The 17242-nt window shown below is 44.5% G+C and overlaps 2 protein-coding genes across 2 annotated transcripts in view; one reads left to right on the top strand and one right to left on the bottom strand.

The window, feature by feature from the left end:
- The window catches only part of LOC6547935, a 49625-nt gene that overhangs the window by 16010 nt on the left and 16373 nt on the right, over window positions 1-17242 (bottom strand). Inside the window, exons 3-6 of the mRNA XM_001976324.3 lie at window positions 5957-6092; window positions 2647-2855; window positions 2337-2581; window positions 435-507 (exon numbers count right to left, since the gene is read on the bottom strand). Coding sequence (XP_001976360.3) covers window positions 435-507; window positions 2337-2581; window positions 2647-2855; window positions 5957-6092 — 663 coding nt within the window. The remainder of the gene's footprint in view (window positions 1-434; window positions 508-2336; window positions 2582-2646; window positions 2856-5956; window positions 6093-17242) is intronic.
- LOC6547937 lies at window positions 14071-14960 on the top strand. The gene has a single exon (XM_026980321.1). The coding sequence runs from the start codon at window positions 14130-14132 to the stop codon at window positions 14907-14909; it is 780 nt and encodes a 259-aa protein (XP_026836122.1). The 5' UTR covers window positions 14071-14129; the 3' UTR covers window positions 14910-14960.

Below are 17242 nucleotides of genomic sequence, written 5' to 3'. Positions count from 1 at the left end.
GCCGCCTAATTTCCTGCCCATCTATAACCAACCTTTATGGAAATGTTCATTATTTATGTCACATTTTATTATGCCCATCACTGGATGTCCCACCCGAGGGACCCACAATGCGATTAGCATAGCGGGCCGCACCACCTGGAAGCCACCTGAAAACCACCTGAATCCGCCCGCATGACCATAAATGCATGAATGTGGATGAATATGCGAGTGGTCGGCGTCCGTCCTTGCGGCAGAATGACAAAACTTTAATTACATTAATTTCCATGAAAATGTCACGCCCAGCAGCTAGAACACAAACAATGGCCCCAAATCCCTGAAAGGTGACCTTGAACTGCGCGCTATGGGCAGTCGGGGGGCCTCAAAAATTGTACGAAATGTGGCCACCAGGGGGGCAGCAATGCATTCTATTAAAAGCCTTTCGAAAGGACACTTACGATTCATGTCGAGGATAACCTTCTTGGTCAGCGCTGGAACCACATGGCCATTGCTCGCCTGGCAGGTGTACATCTGGAATTGAGGTGGAAACAGAGGGAGACAACAATGAAAGCGATGATTTATGCTCATTACAATAATTGCCATTTACTAATAATAGCGAATTCCATCGAAGTATCGATGATAAATCATCCCGCTGAACATTTAATTTTAATTGCGGCAAATGTGTGGCAAACACGCACACACACACACACGCACACACACACACACACTCGTACAAGTACATACATATTTTGGCCAGAAAGCAGCCCACAAAGACTAATCAATTATGCTTTCAGCTGGAGACTGAAACCGAGAGCAGCCACAAAGAGTTCAAAAGGTCGGCGAATGCAAGTATCAATACCATAAATTCCCCTGCTGGTAATGCGATACTTCTTGGGAACAGCCATATACATATCGGACATTTTATTGGCCCAAACGAACACAGTAACGCTGTCGGCCATAAAAATATTTGCATAACTTTTGGGTTCGCCGCACCGCAAGTCTCGTTTCGATTCGATTGGAAAATTAGGTCATAAATTTCTATTCGGTTACACAAGAATACCTAGCGCTATGTGGAGATACTTGGCTCTGTTTTGGGGCTGATGGGGGGTCTGTCTAGAGGAAGTCCTCTGTCTGCCAGTGGCATTGATACAGCTAGGTGTTTATTAGGTTTTTGATCTTTAAATATGGTTGATTGGGAATCGGGAGAAGCCCCAACAATACCCACAAGTCATTGTGACAATCTCTTTAGCTTGTTTTCGGTACTTAGAGTTGGCCGCTTTACTGCACAAGACTTAACCCGCTTAAATGACAGTTGAGTTGGTTTAAATATATTCAAGCGGCTTATCATCAGATAATCACGCATTGCAGTAATCAGCCGCTTTTTATGGTTTATAGTTTGATTATGTGAATGATTGCTTTATGCTAAGGGGTAAATAACGAATTAGAATCTGGTTACTGAGAGAGTTCTTTGCACATACATAAGCCATACATTCAATATTTTGACTCTGAAAATAGCTTGGGACCACCGCTCTAGATCAGCTCCTTAGTGTAAGCTAATAACTTTTGGTATTACACGAACGAAACTCAAGTGATGCCTCTCGAGCCATTCATCCATGGCACAAAAGACCTGACCGACTTACAATTTGCTGTTGGACGTGGAGCCGGTTGAACGGAAACCAAGATCTGAATGGCAGGATTAGCGCTGTCTAACAATAATGTTCATTACATGGACCAAAGGAAAATCCGGCTTAGAATCAACAGAACAGAGCAGTCTCGAGCAGTTGGAGGTGGGCGGCATGGAAAGGGGGCTCTCTGGGGAAGATGGTGCTGTTCGAGGGGAGGGTATGCTCCATGGGAAGGGGGGTAAGCCGCTCAAGCCACCAAGGGAACAATTCCCAATGCAGCCGGTTGCATTTGATTTCTATTAGCCATTGTACGGCATCGCTTGCCACACGGAGCGCTGTCATTAACGGAGGCCCACGGACCAAGTCGTCCATTGTGGCCAGCCGAAAATAAATGGCCAACTGGGCCCCAAGGGGTGAGAGCCAGAGCTGCGAATCTGGCTGTTTTCCAGGCAAGTCTGGGGGACTTGGAAAATGTAGGCCTTGAAGCTGTGATTCAAGTTTCCAACACTTGGCTGGCTAGTACTCCATTCGAATATCGTTTTAGCCCCTTTCATGATGGATTTAAGACTAGGAATGACTTGGTGCACAATGTTATTCCAGTGGCAGCACTGATGGCCAGAAAAGTGGGGCTAGAGCCATTGTGCCAGAAGGCTCTTTGTGCACGGGCCGTAAATATGGCTTACGACGTTTGAAGCAGAAAGTGCAAGAGCTCCTGCTGAGCTGTGGATGACTTACGGTTAGGAGATCCTTCCGCTGGATGTTCTTGAGGCGCAGGACATTCCGCACGGAGCCGTCGGGCAGCACCTGAAAGGAGTCGTCGATCAGGGCGTGCTCCCGCCACCAGGAGACCCGCGGAGGAGGAACTCCGCCGCTCGACAGGCAGGTGAGGTCGATGCTGTCGCCCTCCAGGTAGGGTCCTGCTGTCTGGTCCCGGATCTCGGCGCCGTGGTGGTCCAGGATGGTCAGTTGAGTGGGCGGAACTGTGGAGTTGGCAGGGCATTGGGTTGGCTGTGTACTTAAGGAAGGTATTATAGGATGAACCCACCTAGCACTGTGACATTAATGCGCCAGTTACGAGTTGGTGACTTGTGAAAGTCCACTCGGCACTTGTAGAGTCCGGCATCGGAGGTTTGGATGTTCTTGATCCGCAGCGCAGGAGGATCTGTGTCGTGGTGGAAGTGGGCCTTCTTGTTGAACACACTTTCATCCGCCCAAGGAATGCCCAGATTCAACGGACGCCCTCGGGCATCAAAGCTGTAAGGGGAAACAAAAATGGTTAGAATACATTATGCACAGTGCTAGTTCTTGTAAGTGAACTACAACTCGCTCCATCTCCCTGGAAACTAATGACACATAAAAACCCTTTTGACACGTTTCCTCAATACCCAATACACACCTACAATTACGAGGCCCTAAAAGGCCAAGTTGTGTTAACCTGGCTCATTGATTTTATTGTCCAAACAATTGAGACAACATCGGGCAGTGAAATGTGTGTCAAATCCGGGGAATCCACTGAAAGCGGAATACTTAATTAGCTTTCCCTTGGACTGAACTATTTTAGCTACACTACAATCTATGGACTAAAATAGATTTCGGGGAGGGAGGCAGCCGGGCATGAATGGCCGAAAAGAACTTTGTTTTTATTGTTATGGCCAAACGCTTTTGTTTTATGGCCTTGTCCAATGCATTTTGACAAAGTGCCGCATTAAATGTCAGCACAGCCCAAAGGCCCCAATCCGAAATCCGAAATCAGAACCAGGCATCGTAAAGTGCATTTACAGAACTTTTGATTTCCATTGGCTTTCGTTTTTATCTCCACATTTTTTAGCATTTTTAAATGGTCACATTTCATTTGGCTTCAGTCTTTTAATTTGATTTTTCATTTTGTTCTTTTTCTCGTGTTCAGCACTTTGTTTGCTATTTTTGTTGGCGATCGGGCTCTGCAATAACAAAAAAAAAGAGCAGAAACACATTTTTGCTATTTATGTAAATGCCTTCGAACGCCCTCCAAGTGCCACGCCCACTTGGCCCACAAAATCGTGTTGTCCATTTTCATTTTATAGTTCACTTCAATTAATTAATTGATCAATTTAGGGCCTGTTGTATTTCGCTCTTGGCTTAAGCGGATTACCATTTTATTTTTTATTTTCGTATTTCCTTGAATTTTTATTTCACTTTGTTTTCCAAATGAATTAAATTCTTTGTGGACTCTTTTTGCCTTTTTCTCCCACTTTTAAGTAGCTTTAAAGAGCCCACAAAGTATTTAAATGCTGCCTGAAGTATTTATGCCACAAAAAGCACGTGTAGGCATTTAAGTTTTTTGTTTTACTGCTGTGAGTTCTAGAGAAAAGGGACAATTGGCTAAATAAATTTACAAATAGTAAGGCTTTCCGCTTTATGGTTTCTGGGGACTTGGCCAACAAAAATTGTTGCTTAAATAAGGCACACGGATTTCATTAAAATCCATTACTACTACCACTTTTTATTTACCGAATTTCAAGTAAACAAATGCTAAGCTATTCCTCACAGTCTACATCATAGTTTAAGTAGATCATAGACCCCATTCTACTTCGGATGATTTATCATTTGAGCAAGTTCCAAACACACTTTTGAGAAATGCACTCGAAAAGAAGAAAACCCAGCCCACAGAACAGGAGTAAGTGGCACAAGATGGATGGGAAATTTGTTAATGGATTTCAAACATAATTAAATTATGTAGCGCAGTGAGTGAGAGAGGACAGAGGTTATCCATGGGTAATCCATGGCAATTGGAAAACAAATTTTTCGTGCAATTAATCTCTCGACCTTTGCCAGCCAGCCAGCCAGGCAGCCTTTTGGCCATATTGAAAGTTCAAGCGAGCCAGAAAACGCTCTGTAAAGCAACAAACACAAAGCGGAAAATTTATGAAGTGTGGGAAAAGCAAATTAAAATTGATGGAAAACAATAAAGAGGAAATGCGGGCGAGAACCGAGAACCGAGGAGCTTGGGTGGGGGGGGATATCTGCATAAACCTCAACTTTATGCGGTCGTAAAAGTGCCCCCTCCCCCTCCACCGCACAAATGGTAATTGCAAGCGAGGGCACACTGTAGCAGAGACCACAGGAGTGCACATTCTACGGCAGCGAACTTTGACACTTTGATTTGACATCATCGATTTGTGTGCCCGGGAACAGACGAACGCTTTTAATGGAAAATGAAATAAAATTCAATTTCTGGTCTATTGCGCATCTGTCTACTTGAGACTCCACTCGACTTCACCTGGCAGGCTACCCGGTTGCCCCCCAGCCCCCTCTTCGGATTTTCCAACGTGGCTTTTCCTGGAAAATGGCACAAAAGTATAAAGTTGCCAACGAGAGACCTTTGAGCCGAATTGCTGCTGCCAATCAGTCAGTCTATACAGCATACATTCATCTGGCAGGATCTGCCGCATCGCCATTACTTGCGACATTTCCTGGCACAAAATGCTTTCTTTCTTTTCTCAGCTCGTTAAAAAATTGCCAGGCGCGAGCTAGACACTCAGGAAAATGGAAAAGTATTCTCTACAAAAATTCAATAAGAATTCCAGTCTAAAAAACTTTAATAAATATTGCAATTATGTACTGTCCTATAGTACTTAAACTCAATTAAAGACCCTCCAATTAAATGGCATTGGAAATTGTCAAAGTTGTACCCACATTTTTTTCCAAGTGCTAATAAAGCGATGAAGAGGGGAGGCGCTTTTTACCTTAACCCCACCCTCAGCATTTTTAGCCCCCGCCCCTCACGTAGATGGTTCTGTGTAAGTAATGTTTATATCGTCAAATTCAACATAAATGCCTCACGTTAATAGAATTTATAATGAGCTAGCGCCTACTTTGGCTGCCTCTGTATGGAACTGGGGGGCCACGCCCCCCGCCCACGCAACACCGGCAGTTTCTTTATAATTGGCTGCCGTTCCCAACGGTATCGAAGTCAAATCCATTTCGGGTCCTCGGCTAATTCCAGAGAAATATCAGCTCAACCCCTGGCTTACCCCCAGCGAAAATATTAAATGAAATTCATTTAGCTGACACTTTAGCGGGGCATTACTGTGAAATCCCAGGGGAGTGGGACGCGGCTGCAAAGTTGGGTGATGAGGCGAAGCAGGCTTATAGGGATTTGGAGGGGATTTCGGGAGGCAGATGGCTACGTTAAGAAGTCGAACAAATAGCTATATTTTCGTATCAAATCCTATGATAGAGTGGAAAATAAGTCACTTTTCCAGTAATTCGCGAAAGGAACTTTGACTTTAAAATGGCATTCCACTTAAGAATATTATTATAAAATTGTAAAATTATTATTATTATATTATTCCGCTTTAAACTTTTTGACTTACGTGTAGATGGGCTTCACGTTGCCCTGGCGATACCAGATGACCAGCTGCACCTTGTCGACGATCCCGGTTCCGGGCACCAGATCGCAGGGCAGCGCCACCTCGGAACCCACGGCGGTCAGGATCTCGGATAGGGGTCCTGAAAGAGGCAAATGGATTGTGAAATTAGCATAGGTCAGGGGTTAGGCTGAGGTACTCCATGAGCTAGCGATTGCGACTGCGCCTAATTGAAATATGTGACCTCTGACCCGGCCCTATCGCCACATCGCCACCCGTCCTCCGTCCACCGTCCACCGTATGGGGGCTACAACTATAAATTGAGTGACAGCTTGATTTCCCTTTGATGATAAAGCGGGATCGCTGAAAGGGCTCAAGCGCCAGGCGGTCACTCCATTGTGCGGATTCCGACATGGAGACATCATCGGCGCGGCGAGCGGCGCCTCCGAGCCACGTTCCACCGCAGTTCCGCACAGACCAGGTCGTTTTGGGCGAGGTTCCCTCTCTGCGGCGACATCTATTTCCATGCGATGGATGGCACCGCGCTGTGCGTGCCGCCGCCCGGGGGGCAGAATGGGGCGGAGCGCTGGGTCTTCAATTAGACGTCGCCCTTTGGAGATGGGCGCGTGACACGAAAGGCAATTTTCACGCAAAAACCTTGCAAGTCAAGAGCTTAGAATACCTTAAAAAGAATTAACTCCCTATTCAACTTTAATCGAACCTCGTTAGGCGACTCCTCACTAATTTGGGTGTTGGGGCCAAGAGCCCCCCGCAAACAACTTAGACCTTATTGGAGCCTCGCAGTGCTATTGCTGATTGCTATTTGGTATTATCAGAAGGCAGTGTAATTATACAAATTATATTTTCCATATTTTGTATTGCAACACCAACAGAAACACACGGCCTGGCCTCAGAGGGCGTGTCGTACGTGCCTATATGTGGAACCCGTAACTCCATTGGGAGGGCCCCCAATGGGGAGCCGTTGAATGCCTTTCCAAATATTAATCAATATTTATCTAGATTAGCTGGCTATGTGGCCACCACTACCCATACGACGGGGCTTCCTGCTTATTTGTACTGAAATTCAATTACTTTAATGCGTTTCTGTTCGATTAATGGGCATTTTATAACGATTAACACACGGGCGTATGAGACTGGGAATTTATATTATTGGCATATGCGCCATGCAGATGGGGCAGCTTGGGTGATATGGAAACCATACAATTTATTAGAATAGTATGGCGATGAAAACTGGAATATGTTTCGGTAATCATTCGCTTGTCTGAATGAGAAGAATTGCCCAATCCAGCGATTCCCATTTCTTCGGCCACTTTCATAGGCATTTCCGGATTTCCGAGCGCCATAAGTAACATTTGCCATTAGGCAATCCAAATCGAAATCGAAATCGAAATCGGAATCCTCTACCGCGATATGCATAAACACACTCAAATAAATTAGATGCCACATGGGCGGCGGAGGGGGCACTGTATGGCGGAGTCAAGAGGGCGAGGCGAGGCAAGGCGAGGCGCCACGAAACAAAAATAAAATAAAATTGAAGCAATTGGTAATCGGATGAATGATATAACTCATTGGGGCCAAATGCAATTTGTTATGGCTCCGAAATGGGATTTGTATTTGGGTCAGCAGATCAAAGTGATTAGTTACAGAAGAGTTCAATTACTAATTGCAGAGTCCGTCGGTCCGTGCAACAAATGTTCACACACTCGACTCGCAACTTTTGCAATCGATCTTTGTCCGATTCCGAAGCTTTGAAGTCCGTCGGAAATGGGAAATGGGATGTGGTGCCTCTGAAAAGATTTATTGTCACATGCCCCCGTATTGATGGAGCGATCGCCCAGTGTGGCAGAAGTGCATTTCAGTGTTTCGCCCCGATTTTCTATTTATGTTGGAACGGCAATATTTTGACAAATTCAGTCGGATCTGTTGGCTGACTGTCGGACATTTGGCCGCTAATGGTGCGTGCAACAAATTTCCCGCATCATGTATTCTATAATTAAGCGGATCGCTGCTGCGCCTCAAGATGTTGCGCCTAACGCGCCCGATGTTGTCGCCTCATAATTGTGCCACTTTAAGTGGGCGTCAACATGATGGGGCCAATCCAAGTTGTTGCATCTTCTTCCTCAAAAACATACATATCCGACTGATGGAGATCACTACGCCCAAGAACCAATTCTGGTTTCCTCAGCACTCGATTTTGGAGGGAGCGCGGGTAGCTGGAAAATTTATTCAGGTTCGTGGAATATGGAATCATGTGTCATATTCAATGTGTCTGTGTTTGGGGTTCTCGGAAACCGATAATAAAATGTTCATTCCATGATGTTGTCGGGGGAATTACCCTTTTCCCATATTTCCCAGCAGTGCGCAGTTCAGTCAATGAATAAAATTTATAGTCATGTACAGCGAAATAAAATCTTTGGAAAATTGATAGAAAGGTATATGTATATATAAAAACCGAATAAAAATTACTCGCATTGCATAGAAACTACTAAATATTTAGAAATTCAAAAAACCGAAACGTGTTGCAAGGATTTGGTAAAAGTGAAAAGCGCATGCAGCGTGGCAGAGAAAAGCGTGTTAAATGAAAACACTGAATTCATGTTCCGGGAAAATGCATTTACCTCTGCATGGGATTTTCCCGCCCCACTGCAGCCCCGCGGCGAAAAAGCATCAATGCAGCCCCACTCGCTAAGCTCATTTAGAACTTTTATGAAAACAAACAATGGCCCCGGCACTTGGCCATTACCCAGTCAATCAGTCATCCATTTAAATCGCAGCCATCGCGTCCAGCTCTCCGCCGGCTATTTACGAGTATTTATTTATTTGCTCTGCCTGCAACTGTGAAAATATTTTGACAATAGCCTCAAGTGATCCCGATCTCTGGCCCCCTGTCGATGGGGCAATTATTCAGATCATTTGTATTGCCCAACGCTGCGGGGGATTTGGGGCAGATACGAGCATGGGCCAAAGCCTTGGAAAACCCCAGTGTGTGAGATCTTTGAAGCTTTTCCCTGGCGCCAGCGAGAGTACAACAAACAGAGAGCCCATGCAGCAGGAAATAAATCAAATTAGATATGTTTACACTGCATTCTGGCGTTGGAGGAGCTGGAAAGCAGCACCCATAAGTGGATTCCCACCCAGAAAACACAGCACCTGAGCGGCAGCCCACAAACAATTGCTGGCGACAAATTGCCAATGACTCAAACGACACCATCGGCAACAGCAGCAATTTGTACAGCAGCAACTTGCAACAGCAACAGCAATTGTCGTAAAATGTTCCTTTGATTTTTCCATTCTTTTTTCGCAGCCCTTGTCTTGGGGCTCCCTTTATTTCCTTTATTTCTATATTTTCAAATAACAGCGGCAACAAAGTGGGCAGGGCACCACCAACCAGTCCCCCCATTTTCCCTGCACGTGACCAATGACAATTTGCGATCCACTGGCCATTTATGACCCCAACTTCAGTCGTTTTATTCGCTTTAGTCGTTGTTGTCGATTGGAGCTTTAATATTTCCTGCAGGCGGCATTTGTCGAGTCTTAGGCGCCTCCATCAAAATGTCGTGGGCGGATGTTGAAATGGCCTAGGAGGCGGGGTGGTGGCTCATAATGCCAATAATACGATTGCCGATTGCTTTATGGCCCAAAGTGGGGAATTGGCCAGTGGAACGAGTGACAGAGTCACCTAAATTAAGTCCGAAATTAGCCGGGCTTGGTTCTTCCCCAATAAAGTTCCTTTGTTATTTCCCCTGCTTGGGAAGTTGTAAAATATGGAAAATACTCGTTAGACCCTCGCCACCGCCCTGAGTTATTTTATTTGATTTTCATTGGATTGACTTTGGGCTTCGGCCCTCGGCAAAATTACTATTATGCATGAAGGAGCAACATGAAGACGGTTTTTGCCATCCTTCTCAGGGGTATTTTTTAATTGGAAAGAGGAGCCCGGGGGGATCCTCTAGGGAAACGTCCGAATATTGAAGAAATTGAGGTCGGATAAATGTCGGAAATTTTGTTTGTTGTGGGTCAACGCTTTCAATGTAAAGTATGTACCATCGCTACACTGATGTTTGTTTAATGCATAATTGGTGAACAAGTTCTGGAGCACAGCGGTATAGATGTTTTAAGGATTTCCCCTACGATTTTGGCACAGCTGACGTCCAATGGCGTGTCTGACCCACATCACCCTTCCAACCCAAGCACATCCAACTTTCTATCAACTGTCCAGAACGCAGCCCCACAGGTAATTCCCTAAATTAATATTTATGTACAGCCCACCGCCCTCTACTTGGTATATGCTTCTTTTTCACCGCCTGGCTTAACTTTATCATAATCTTGGCTGAAAAATCTAAGGCTCGCTGCATTCGTGGCAGCCGAACTAATTTTGTGATGGATTACTCAGCCGAGAGGGGGATCTTATATATTATAGCACTAGAGCCACCCACCGATACAGTACACTGCGACATAAACTTTCTAATGTGTAAAGGGCAAGAGGAACTGCAGTAATTCGCCCAAGTTCCATAACATGGAATATTTCGATTTGGAAAACATTTGCTTGAGTGCTGACGCGGTGCTGAAGGTTCCACTTATCGCCTCACCTGGCCGTCCATCCATCAGCAGTCTCCTCCTCCGCCTCCGCCTCCGCCTTATCAACCCCACCTGACCACTAATAGTGCCTCAAAGTGCATTCGCCTTTGTTGACATTTGTAAAATGCAAACAGAACACGCAACGGCGAAAGATAGTCCGTCTGGAAGGCGGATAGTGCTCCGATAGAGACTCGGATTCGGATAGACGCGGGGCTAGACGGAGTCTCACTGCAGCGGAGCCATCACTCAAAGTGATTAGATCGCCGAGCGGGTAATCGAGTGTAGCGCTCAAGATACGGATACACGGATACACGGTTACACGGATACGCGGACACACGGCCGGATGGATGGACGGATGGATAGATATATAGATAGATAGATGGATGGATCCAGATTACATATGTGGGAGCTGCAATTGGGTTTTCGGTTTTATTGCCCCAATGGGGCAAGTTGAGAATGCCAAAAGGAAATGGAAATGGAAACGGCCATGAGGTCGGAGTTCTTTCGAGTCGGGGTTGTCTGTATTTACGATATTGACACTAGAAATCGTGACTTTTCCATAATGAACGGGATTTACACGTGTTTATGGCAGGTCATAAATGGTTCGACACCTAAAGGAATTTTTCTCGCCGAGTTTTTACCCTCTTGGCCCATTTTCCTGGCGGTAGTTTCCTTTTGTGTTACCACACAGAGCAAAAGTCAATGCTGTAAATGGAATTATTATTAAAGCTCTCTCCCCTCCTGCTGCACTTCTATAAATGCGAGTATTTTCCAGCTAACAGGATTACACGAAGTTTTTAAACCATTCAGTTAACGTAAGTTGGTATTTTTCAACGACGTGGGTACTTAGTTCGTTTGCAGCATTTAGGATAGCGATTTTTAGCGTGGAAAGCGCTTTCCATATGTTTCCCTTATCGACTGATTAAATTTTCCGAGTGCATCCTGCGCTGCTTTCCCCGTTTGTCTGCGAAAAGCGAAGCTTTCAGACTGCATTAAGATGAGTAAGTGGAACTTCACTCGGGTTTTCCCGACCCCTTTTGCTCTTAAGCGAGACACCTGGCGTTTCACCTTTGACAAAACTCAGACAATCAGAGTGCTTAAGTGCTGCTCCCCAAACAAATGAGACTGCGTTCCAAGTTTGGCCAAAAGTTTTCTTAAAGTCGCCTCGCTTGAAAGTGCACCCACTTCAAAAAGTCGGATAGGTGGTGGGCGTCGGGAAAACCTAATCGTTGTGGGACATGAAATTCATGCCGCATCAAATTACCTATCCTAGAGACTCCCATCAGCCGGAGAAGAAGATATTATGCAAAATAATATATAATTTTGATAGCACCCAATTTGAGCCTGTCATAACAAGACCGGCTCACCCCCGTCGACCTCGTCCTGCGGAAAATCGATATATGTAAAAAATGTTTGCATGACTTTAGGAAATTTAGCAAACTTTTTCCTCCGCTTTTGTTTTCCTTTTCTGGTGGTTTGCGCGCGCGTGTGTGAGTGCGGCGATATGAGAGCTTCATTGATATGAAAAATATCTTTTAAATGCAATAAACCAACGAGAAAACGATAGCAAATGGGGGTGGGGGGCGGTGGGCTAGGGCGGTTTAGGAAAAACAAGACTCATAAAATTAATATGATATAATAAAGAAAAATTTGCAAGCTGCCAAAAGCATAACGATTGATTCTGAATTATAGCCCAAGGGGCGGATGGTAACCAGACAAAGAAAAGCGCATACAGTGGTGGTAGGAAAAATAGAGCCCAGATGCTTGGATTAGGCAGGTTGCGTTACACCATAAAAAAACAGCTCTTATAGCTCTTATTCCTAACTAAGATGATAGACAGTTTATATTACAGATGTAATAAGTACAAACATATGTCAGAAATTAGGAATTCAATTAAATTACAATCTCTTAATATTAATATTTCATCTTTAGTTGTGGAACCAGCATTTTACCCGGTATTGCTTGGGGAGGATGGGGGGAATATGTTTGAGGAGGACCCAAAATCAAATCGAATAAATAACACGCAGAACCCCCAAGAAAAAAGAAACAGCGACAGCAACCCAAATATGTTCGGCAATCAATGGCAGCCGAAAAAGAGAAGAAAAACTTTCGATGCCGCAAGGAATTTTCCGAGGGATTAGGGGAGCCACATGGGCAGGGGTTTCGGGGGAGGGGCGGGGGCGGTGCGGTGCGGTTGGCCACTTGCTCCACATGCAGCGAAATTAATCATGGCATTGTTCGGCGCTTTTCAAAATAATAAATACTTCAGCGCGACTATAAAATAAATTACTCAAAATCATTTCGTCTCACTAACGCAACAAGGGAATGGGTCTGAAACTCTGAAATGGGGAATGGGGAATGCCATGTGACTCTGGGCACTGGATCATGACAACAAAATATATATATTCGTGTTATGTATTCCAAGATTCGGGGGTGGATCGCGGAACAGTGTCAAGTTTTCCGTTTCGCTTTTCCCCGCGCACGTGGCAACTTCAAAATGAAACGAACGAAATGCCAGGGGAATTTGTTGATCATTAATAATGTGGCACAAAAAACATTTCAGCCACTTAGGTGCCATGAATGAGCGCAATTGAAACAGGAACCGCTCCCATCGAGAATATGAAAAAATAGGCATGGCGAAATGTACAGGGCAAAAGGTTTTAAAACACAAGACCTCTTTCTCGGTGCTTAAAAGTTAAGAAAGAACGTTCAATATTTAACCATCATTTATCTAAGGCCATTAAACATTTAAAGCCGAGCCGATTTATGTGAAATTGAAACAAAATTCATGTGCATTTTGGGCCATTTTCATTTCACCATCTAGGCTGCAAGTCTCGTCCTAAAAAAACTGGAACAGCAATATTCGTATTCCCATTTTTCGGCTGCTATTATTATTTTTGTTTTCATTGCATTTTCTTTTTCTTTTCATTTTGTTTGTTTTTCGGCGTCGCAGCCACTTCCGCCCGAAAAAAAACTTTGGGCTTTTGTTTCGAATTTTTCCCATTTTCATTTTGGAATGGGCAATGGGAATATTTATACGTCAGCGCCTGACTTTCCACACCCACCGCCTCCTTAAATATTACCCTCGTCTGTTGTGTGTGCTTCTTTTTTAATTTGGAGCAAAATGTCAAAAAGCTACAGAAAATTAAGTAAACAAACTATAAAAGCAGATTATAAAGACCCATAAACATAAACAAGAGCGGTGCTCCTCGAGATATGCAAATGAATTGGAAATCCAGGGGAAACTAACTTCAACCGTTGATAACTTCATTAACAAATTGGATCCGAGATGGGCCGAACTAAGAGCGGCTAGTTGTAAATTAGTCGTGAATATTCATGGAGCGAAAAACGCGCCGAAAACACTTTAAAAGGCGTCTCATAAATTTCTCGGCCCGACTGCTTTTTAAATATAATGCCATTATAAAAATTATTTATTCCTCGTGGACTTGAATTATTTATTGCCTACGGGAAGTGTTTTCCACTCTTAAGTGAGCTCAAGCAATAAATATACTTTAGAGCAGCAGCCTTTGCTTGTGACTCAATAGAATCAATATCTAAATTCCAAGTGAGAGGGTATAAAATGACCGGTCATTCAGCTCAGCCAAATAAAGAGGGGGTTGCGGACATTTACCTATCCCTACTTTCGCGACATGTCCTCAGATATCCGGAGGATGGAACCCACAAGTCGTGGGTCCTTCCGCGCATGATGATCCTGTTTGCCAGCGGCGATATGGATCAGGTTGTAAGCGCCATAGTTGAGGATATGATCCATCCGATTGGGAGTGGACAGGTGGCCAGTGTGTTGGTAGAGGAGTCGATACGCGACGAGATGATTAGGAAAATTCGAGCCAACCTGAAGCCGATGAACGAGCGCATTCAACGCCATCCGAATTACCTAAAAACGGAAAAGCTCATCGAACGAATGAACTGCAGCACCATACACATCGAGGAGTTCGACGAGTCGGATACGAAAAAGCGTTATGGGCGCAGGATGAAGGGATCCCCTCTGATAGTTTTGGATTTCCCCCAATACTATTTCGGGGACAAGCCCACGGCCGTAATGACTTTGAGCACCTTCCGGAATATGAGCGAAGTGGTCAAGTTGCATGCGCGCGAAGGTCTGCACTTCGATACCATCTCCGTGTGGTCATCCAAGTTGGCCCAGTGCTTCGACCTGCTCACCAGGCTGCCCCGCGTGGATCAGTGGACCTTCAACTGCACCAATGAGACCATCAAGATTCCGAAACTGCCGGCTCAACCGACTACCACAGTTGCAATCGAGAAAAACGTGCACTATGAAATCCACGCCATTGGCGGAAAGATCAAAACTATAGCGTTTCCAATCGTAGATACTTCTTGAGCTAAGCTTACTTCTACAAATGTATGCCGTGGCAATAAGATACGCTTTTGTCCTGCAATCGTAACTCGGTGGTTGGGAGGGGGGGAGGGAAATGTGCCCCCACTGCGATTGCTGACTTTTCTTGGAAAATCCACCCATCAATCGGTTTGAGAATATTTATGGGCCCAACGACTCTAATTTGTAAATCTCAAACCCATCGAACTCACACACGCGCGACAGATAATTTGTCAGATAATGGCTCATCTATCAGTTTTTGACAAGATTGATAGCTAGATAATGCGATTGATAAATCTCCATTATTTTTCAGCATCCTTTCTCTCCATTCCCCCGAGTTAATTTGAAGGAAATCGGAATGCAGGGTGCGATTTTCCCCCCACCGCTGAGACAATGATTTGATTTTGGCCATGTCACTTGCCATGTCATCATCCCCCCGGAGAGGTGATTTCTGTCCTGGCTTCCACACGCCCACCATTTATCATGGCGCAGGAGGTGCACAAGAGAAAAATGTTTGGATTCAGGCATTTGTTTGGCATTCAGGAATGCCAGCAATTGGCTGGCATATTTAACAAGTATTTAACGTGTAATATGACGTGCCACTCTAGATCGCTATTTTAATGACCTGTTTATTGTTGGGAAAAGAGAAGAATGGCAGAGTTTGTTTCAGTGTGCAGCACCGCCTTCAGCTAAGTAAGTGACTCCATGAAATCAAGGTTTATGCGGCAGGGGCAATAAAAGTGCCCATTGATTGGCATCATCTGTCGGATGGATTCCTAGCCCAATCACACACACTGGACCATTAATTCCAACCGTTTACCGATCACATTGTGATGGAAATGAGGTGACAGTTACTGTTCCATCGAGGTGTGATCGTTAAATTCTGGTCACAAGCCAGAAAAAAGGCTTAAAAGCGTCAGCCAATTGATTTTAGATCAAATTTCTATAAACGTTTCAATTTTAAGCCCTTTAGTTGTAAGAATTAAGCGAGGTTATCTCCGGAGATTGTGGAATCCTAAACCTTGAAATTAAGCTTGCTAGCCAAGGAATGAAATGGCAGCTTGGATTTAATGTGCCTGGCCGAAGTTCAGTAAATTATTTAGTGGGCAGTGGGTAATAAGCACACACACTGATTGCAGGTTATTTTGATTCAAGTGACTTCTTTCTCACTTGCCCCGAACTTTCCCCCTAATAACATTAAAAATTGATTTCAATGACTTGTGGGACCACACAAGTCGAGCCAAATTAGTATCACTAACTCCAAATTGGTTTTCCCATGTCATATAATTTTGTCAAATTACCAATTCACTCTGGCAGACGACGACTGCGACTGTATCCATGAAGTAGATTACTATCGATTTCCAAGCGATGGGTTTTTCTGCTCCTTGCTCTCTATTTTTGAGCCACTCATGCTGTTTTAAAAATAGTTGAAAGCATTTCCCGAAAAAGAACAAGGCTCACAATAATACACAGTCAAACAAAAACAAAAAAACAAAGAAAAACCCAACATCAAAGCGGAAAATCGCTTATGCAGGAAGCACTTTTCTTGGCGACTGAGATTTTCCACATGCAGCAGAGGAAAACTCTTATCCTAACCCGCTCCGTTTTCCTCATCCCTCTTCCCTCTGCTTCTGCTTATGCTTCCATTACATTTTTGTGTGGGAACGTGATTTCAGCATAATTCCGTATATCAGCGCGCATAAATGGGGCATGCCACACGTTCGTTCGCTAAAACGGGGAAAAGGACACTCGAAGCGAGTCCACAGTCACGGCCACAGGCTCAAAGGCAGGACATCCCGCCAACACACACACACACTCACACACACACACGCACAGACTTAGATTTTGAAACCAGACTGCACTTTTACCAGTTTATTGTCCTTCCCCTGCTAAAATATCCGGCCAGGTCAAGTACACGCCGGAAAATCTCCTCGAAATCCCCACACAAATATGAGAGCAGGCGGCTCAGCACATCAAGGGTGTTCAGTGTTCAAAAATAAAGTCGGTGAAAAAGCCGAAAACACTTTGACTGATTTGTATGTGGAGCACACAGGGAGCTGCACAGGGGGTGGCACGAAAAGTTTCTATAACATAAATAAATGGTAAATATAACTACGAGTATATGTTGCTACCAAACCAACCAGGCAAAGGTTTGATTCACTAGACCTTTGGGTCTGTAATGCGATTATCAAATTCGATTCAAGTTCTCTCCACTTAATATTATGGCATGGCTATAGCTGCTTTGGCACCTGAATGCTTACACTGCTCCGAACTGCTTGGGCACCCCTCGCTGACCACTGCGATCTGAACCAAAAATGAGGCGAAATCCATTGATTCAT

The sequence above is a fragment of the Drosophila erecta genome, unplaced genomic scaffold (genome assembly GCF_003286155.1).
Source record: "Drosophila erecta strain 14021-0224.00,06,07 unplaced genomic scaffold, DereRS2 tig00000092-arrow-pilon, whole genome shotgun sequence".
In the NCBI taxonomy this organism is placed as follows: Eukaryota; Metazoa; Arthropoda; class Insecta; order Diptera; family Drosophilidae; genus Drosophila; species Drosophila erecta.
This window is presented reverse-complemented; position numbering and strand designations above follow the sequence as displayed.